This window comes from Octopus sinensis, linkage group LG14 (assembly GCF_006345805.1).
Source record: "Octopus sinensis linkage group LG14, ASM634580v1, whole genome shotgun sequence".
In the NCBI taxonomy this organism is placed as follows: domain Eukaryota; kingdom Metazoa; phylum Mollusca; class Cephalopoda; order Octopoda; family Octopodidae; genus Octopus; species Octopus sinensis.
This window is the reverse complement of record NC_043010.1, coordinates 41,147,156-41,154,106: the sequence shown is the minus strand read 5'-3', so window position 1 is coordinate 41,154,106 and position 6,951 is coordinate 41,147,156. Positions and strand designations below refer to the sequence as shown.

The window sequence follows — 6,951 nt, the reverse complement described above, 5'->3', positions numbered from 1 at the left end:
CTATGGCACTGGGTTTAGAAAGTATATTGAAAAGGCATGGAAGAGATACCTAGACGACTGTTTCATAATCTGGACAGAATCTCTAAATACTCTGGAAGAGTTCAATATCCTCCTGAACAACCTACACCCATCTCTCCAATTTACAAAGGAGATGAGTAGTACCAAATTACCATTCCTGGATATAATGGTAATTAAAAAAGACACCACCATCACCACAGATATATACTATAAACACACAGACACACATCAATACCTAAATTTTAAGTCGTGCCATCCACCACATACAAAACGTAACATCCCATACTGCCTAGCCAGAAGAATTTGTACTATTGTAGAAGATGCAAATATCAGGACAAACGCCTAATAGAACTAAGAGAATTTTTGCTCAAACAAAAATACCCATCTCTACTTATAGAAAATGGCATACAGCGGGCTATAAAAATACCTATACAACAACTTAGGACAACCCAAGGAAGAGGAAAACAAGAACAAGTCATACCATTCATAGTGACACACAACCCATGTCACCAGAATATCTTCAACATTGCCAAAGCAAACCTACCAATCATTGCCCAAAGTAATGAATTAAAAGACATAATCACGGATCGAGCTATGGTGCTTAGTAAAAGACAGCCTAAAAACTTGAAAACATTACTAACAAAGGCAAAATTTGACCTCAGCAACAAAGACCAAACATTCACGGTATCTAAATGCAATGATAGCCGATGTGGCACATGCCAATTCATACATACCGGTCAATATATAAACACAAAAACCGGGAAAATATTCACAAACGCGAATATGAACTGCAAAAGCAGAAATTTAATTTACTGCATCAAATGCCCAAATTGTGAAGAAATATATGTAGGTCAGACGGGAAACGCACTATTAGAACGCTCACGTGTACACCGGCAACAGATTAGAGACCCAGAGGTCCGTCAGATACCTTTGAGTAACCACCTAGCAACATGTGGTCGGAAAATATATATAATATTTCCATTCTACAAATTACACAGCCCAAGTGAAATCGAGAGGAAAATCAGAGAAAAGAATTTTATTGATAAATTCGAACCCAAGCTAATAAGCAATAATAATAATAATAATACTTAGAGGTATTACTTCCACTGCTACGACCATGACCACTAACAACAACAACAATACTAAAGGTGATCAAGATGAAGATAGCAGGAAAATTATCTTATTTAGGGTTAAAAGTTCTATTGCCACCACCATCACCACTAGCAACAATAATTAAGGTGCTGACAATGATGATGATGACAATTGAAATATAAAAATATAAAAATCTCTGACAAAGGATATTTACAACATTTCTAAAAATAACCCAACAATTGCTGCTTCGGCCAGGGTCAAGATACAGGACTCTTGACATGTCCAACAAAGCGTGATGCCTAAACCAATCAGCTCAACCAACCAATCAGCTTAAGTAATTGAGTGATACTACACACTGATTGGTCAGAATACAGTTTGCAAAACCTAGCACTCTGGAGCCTACCCAGCTGTATTTATAGCACAGAATCAATCATCTTGCTACAGTCAAAAATTGTGAAGCATGACTGTCAACACTACTACATGAACCCGAAGATTGCAGAATTCAATGCATGAAAGTACTAGTTCAATCAGAATGAATATTTAACATTCTACTATTTCATTTTATTTTATTCAATTATAATATATTATCTTATAATATATCATTATAAGATTGTAAATAAAACGTGAAAATCAGACAAGGTTGGAATTCTTTTTATTAATATATGTATATATATATGTGTGTGTATATATATATATGTATATATTATATTAAATTAGAGACAAAACCACTATTATGCAAATCAAACAAAGAAAGACTTAAGCCCATAAATTAATTTATATTATTTAGAAATGTAACAATTATTAATATCCACTACGATCGTTTCGTGTCTTCAGTCATCGATTCTTTAAGTAGTAGACATTCATCAGGTGGTTTCAGAATCAGACTCAATATTCAATAAACCATTAAATATTTATTATTCAGTAATAAAATATTTATTAATACAATGAAAAACCATCTATAATCTAACTATAATTAAAAACAGAACCTATATAACTAAAATAAACTAATATAATATGTACTACAAATCACTTAGTATATTTATAATACTAGAACATAAACCAATAAATAGGGAGCTAATTAAGGCTAATAAATAATTGTAAGTTTGGATTTATTCCCTAATTTTTATTATATATATATATATATATATATATATATATACTTACACACACGCACATATACACACAAGTCGTTAGTGTTAGGAAGGACATCTAGCCATAGAAACCATGCCAAAACCGACATGGTACCCGGGCAGCTCTTGAGCTGGCCAGCTCCTGTCAAACCAGCCAACCTCTGTGAGCAAGGAAAATGGGAGTTAAATTATGATGATGATGGTGATAATGTTGATATGTATTATATAATTTTTTTACTTTTTCAGAAAGAACTCAAAGACAAGCACCATTCTGTGATAGAAGAACTCCATAAGCACTACCAGGAGGAAATCAAGACCCTTCTCGATGCCAAAAACATAAAAGAGCATGAAAACATGGCCAGCGACCAGCAGATAACATTCTACAAGAATGAAGCTGAACATTGGAAGAACCAAGTTAGTGATTTTGAGCAGGCAAAAAGTAATCTGAACTTAGAATGGGAGACGAAAATAACTCAAATGAAGGATGCACACATGGAACAAATATCTCTGTTAATTGAAGAGAAAGATAAAGAACTTAAAGACAGTTTTCATATCTGGGGGTCTGACAAAGGGAAATTAGAGCAAGAAGTGAGTAAGGTGAAGGGGGAGTACAGTCGCAGAGTTGAACATCTTGAGAACGAGATTAGTCGGATTCAGCAAGAATCTGACAAGTATAAATCACGGTTGGCTCTTCTCAAGAAGGAGTTAGAAGACAGGGATGACAGCACTTCTAACTTAAACTCAAAGGTGAGATATGATACCCATTTTTTTTTTTTTTTCTGTTTTGTTTCTCTTTTGGATTTTATTTTTGACTAGCAGTATTGCCCGGCGTTGCTCGGGTTTGTAAGGGAAATAACTATATAAGCATTTTTAGAGAGTTATAGCCAAAAAATAGCAAAAAAATGCACTAAAAATGGAAAAAAAATGATGGTAAATTTTTTTTAAATCGTTGACTCATGGTAGACATTTTTAGAGAGTTACTTCCCTTATATAATAGCGAAAAAAATGATGGTAAATTTTTTTAAAATCGTAGACTCATTGTAGACGCGCGCTAATACCCAGAAGGGCTCGATATGAATCACGACTATAAGATACCCGGTTTTGGTTAAACTGCACCGCAAAATGTGGGAGTAGTTTGGAATCTAAATCGTAGGAGACAGACACACAACTTCACTTTTATATATAAAGATATAATTTTTGCAGGTTTATGTTCATGTCATGGTGCCAAAAGAATGACGTGTGTAATTTGAAATAAATAACCTGTGAATCTGATGTAAATTTGAGATTGCTTACCTACTAACTTATTGACCAACCGACTACTTATTGATCACTCATTGAGATGTTATTTTCACAACCATGCAGTGCAATTGCTGTGCATGTAACCATGTACAGGTATCTTTTACTCTAATCTTATGAGTGGAGTTGATTAGACATTGGGTATCTGCTCCTGGGTACAAGACTTAATCCATTTAGTACCATCATCCCCACCCTCTTATGTTCCTAAGGACACCGTTTAGTAAAGTCTAGTCTGTTGTAGGTATTTGGACCAGGTACCTAGTTCCTTCTTAGCCTTCTAAAAAATACTCCTGACCTGTATTTTTTAGGAGTGGAGCATAACTAAGTACAAAAGAAAAGTTAAGGACAGTAACATTTGAGAGGAAGTAAATAAATAAATAAATCAATGAGTTGAATCCTACACAACCACCAGTATCTCTGTAGGATATGATCTCATTTACTTGCCTAATACTTTAACCCTTTCATTACCAACCCAGCTGAAACTGTGTTCATATTGTGTGTCGTGTGTGTAATACGAGTTGTGTTCTTCTGTTGGGTATCTGACTTGTAGAGCATATGTTCATCATCATCATCGCTTAACGTCCGTTCTCCATGCTAGCATGGGTTGGACGGTTCGACTGGGGATCTGGGAAGCCAGAAGGCTGCACCAGGCTCCAGTCTTATCTGGCAATGTTTCTACAGCTGGATGCCCTTCCTAACGCCAACCACTCCGTGAGTGTAGTGGGTGCTTTTTACGTGCCACCTGCACAGGTGCCAGGCGAGGCTGGCAACGGCCACGGTCAGATTGGTGTATTTTATGTGCCACCGGCACGGAAGCCAGTCGAGGCGGCACTGGGATATTTACTGTATAGAGTGTGTCCTGTGTTTGTGGATTGTTTTATTTGGGTTCTACTATTGAGTCAATAGTGTCTTGCATAGAATGTGAGCTGTTCCTAGCAGGGCTATTTTTTGGATAGTGTGTAGTGTTGAGGGTCCAGGTATAGCTTCTACGTTTTTATTCATGTGTTTTTAATACCCAATGCTCCACTTATTTCTGGTATTGTTTTCATCTTCATGCTCCACATTTTGGATACTTCAGCTTTAAGATCTTTGTGCTTTGATAATTTCTCCACTTCCTTTTGGACAATATTTTGACCAGAAGGAACTGCAATGTCTATCAGTAAACAGGTAATTTTTTTTTCCACTCCTTGGTTATTATGTCTGGGGAATTAGCTTTGATTTCTTTGAACAGTTTGAACAGGCATATCCCAGATGATTGTGACCTGGTCGTTGTCATGTACCTTGTTTGGAACATGTTTATACCATTTCCTGTTACTTTTTATGTTGTAGGGTTGGCATATTGCCCAGGGGATATAACAACCTACTCAGTCATGTCTGTATATATATATATTCAGATTTGGCTAGGACTAGACAGCCAGAGGTGATGTGGTAAATTGTCTTATTGTGCTGGTTGCACATTCTGCATTTGGTGTTAGGGCCCGTTTTGACTATTTGCTTGTTAGGTCCTGTTTTCATTGTTTTGCTGTTCAGGCCTGTTTTGATTATTTTGCTTTTATAGTTGTTTGTGATCAGGCATTGGTCTTGTGCAGCGAGAATCAGTCCTTCCATTTATTCTTTTAGTCAAGAGATTGTGAGGGACTGTTGACTTATACTTAAGTCAGAAAAAGATGAAAAACACTAAAATTCCTGTGTAGCTTTTTCTCTAATCTGCTTCATCTTATTTGTAGACTTTGGAGGATATTTACATTTATTTATTGTGGTACGCCTACCATTTCTGCTAAACTCAAAAGCTAATCTAATGCAGCTTTATCTTTGGGTCATTATTTATAAGAATGAAGTTTAGCATGTGGTGATGCTGGAGAGGACCCACGAAACAATACCAACAGTAATAAAAAAAAACCCCATCATTTGTATGATTCTCCTTTTACTTTTTCTTTGTTGTTTATGCCAATATTTCTATTTCTCTGTCATCATTTCCAGTTGGCAGAATCTCAGGTGGCATTGTCAGAGGAACAATCTCTGTGTACGTTATTGCAAGAAGAGGCCATCACAAAAGACAGCACAATAAAGCGGCAACAAGCAAATATCTTGAAGTTGTCTGGTAAGAACGTTCACTTTGCATCTCATTACACACCATTCTTATCTCCAGCACCTCATCCTTGGCTCCATCCACTTAGTAATCCCATCATTGCTATTCACTTTTTCTTTTAAACATATCTTTTGTATTATATCTTGGTCCATAACCAAAAAATATTACAGACATAACACTTCCGTTCATTGAGAGTCCTTTTTGAAAATAATTTCAACATAGGCGCAGGAGTAGCTGTGTGGTAAGTAGCTTGTTTACCAACCACATGGTTCTGGGTTCAGTCCCACTGCGTGGCACCTTGGGCAAGTGTCTTCTACTATAGCCTCGGGCCGACCAAAGCCTTGAGTGGATTTGGTAGACGGAAACTGAAAGAAGCCTGTCATATATATGTATATATATATATGCGTGTGTGTGTTTGTGTGTCTGTGTTTGTCCCCCTAGCATTGCTTGACAACCGATGCTGGTGTGTTTATGTCCTCGTTACTTAGCGGTTCGGCAAAAGAGACCGATAGAATAAGTACTGGGCTTACAAAAGAATAAGTCCCAGGGTCGAGTTGCTCGATTAAAGGCGGTGCTCCAGTATGGCCGCAATCAAATGGCTGAAACAAGTAAAAGAGTAAAGAGTAAGAGTATTAAACTTGCATTTAAGAAATTGGTGATGTAAGTGTTGCTGAAGTTTTCACTGTGGTTGTAATTGGTCTGTGATATGATTATTTGGGTGGTCAGTGGTGCAGGCCTACTGTGGTGAGGCGCATGTTTGTAGCTGGTCAGTTCTGCAAGTGTTATTGTGGTCTGAATGTTTCAGTGATCTGTGGAGTTGTTACTGTGATCGAGAGTGTGGATGTTACTGGTCAGTACTGTGTTACACTGGTCAAAAATACAGATTTTACCATGTCCAGAATGTAACTGCAATTGGTCAGTACTGTGGATATTACTATGGCTAGTTATGGTCTTGTGTGTCATACATTTTTGTTTTTGCATTTGGCAGTGTTGATAGCCCATGGTCACCAGTATTATGTTTTATTCTTACAGCCACAGTCAGTGACCTAGAAGCCAGTCGTGTCCAAAGAGAAACAGAAATCCGATCTCTACGACAAAAGCTGGAAGAACACCAAGTGACTATCACAGATTTAGAAACGGTGAAAATGAAGTTGCATGTTCTACAGGAGGATAGTGAAGCCAAGTCTGCAGAAATACAACAGCTTAAAAAGGTCTGGTTGTTTGATTAGGAATAATTCCATCTTATTTGTTGTGGTATTGCATTCTAGGAAGTTTTAATTCTTTTGTACTCAAGGCACAAGGCCAAAAATTTTGGGAAGGGGATTA

At 36.9% G+C, this 6,951-nt stretch overlaps 1 protein-coding gene across 2 annotated transcripts in view; it reads left to right on the top strand.

The window, feature by feature from the left end:
* LOC115219205 (protein FAM184A) overlaps window positions 1-6,951 on the top strand; it is a 132,220-nt gene that overhangs the window by 51,370 nt on the left and 73,899 nt on the right. For both annotated transcript variants that reach the window (XM_036508890.1, XM_029789324.2), the window contains exons 3-5: window positions 2,487-2,987; window positions 5,517-5,637; window positions 6,658-6,836. In XM_036508890.1, coding sequence (XP_036364783.1) covers window positions 2,487-2,987; window positions 5,517-5,637; window positions 6,658-6,836 — 801 coding nt within the window. The remainder of the gene's footprint in view (window positions 1-2,486; window positions 2,988-5,516; window positions 5,638-6,657; window positions 6,837-6,951) is intronic.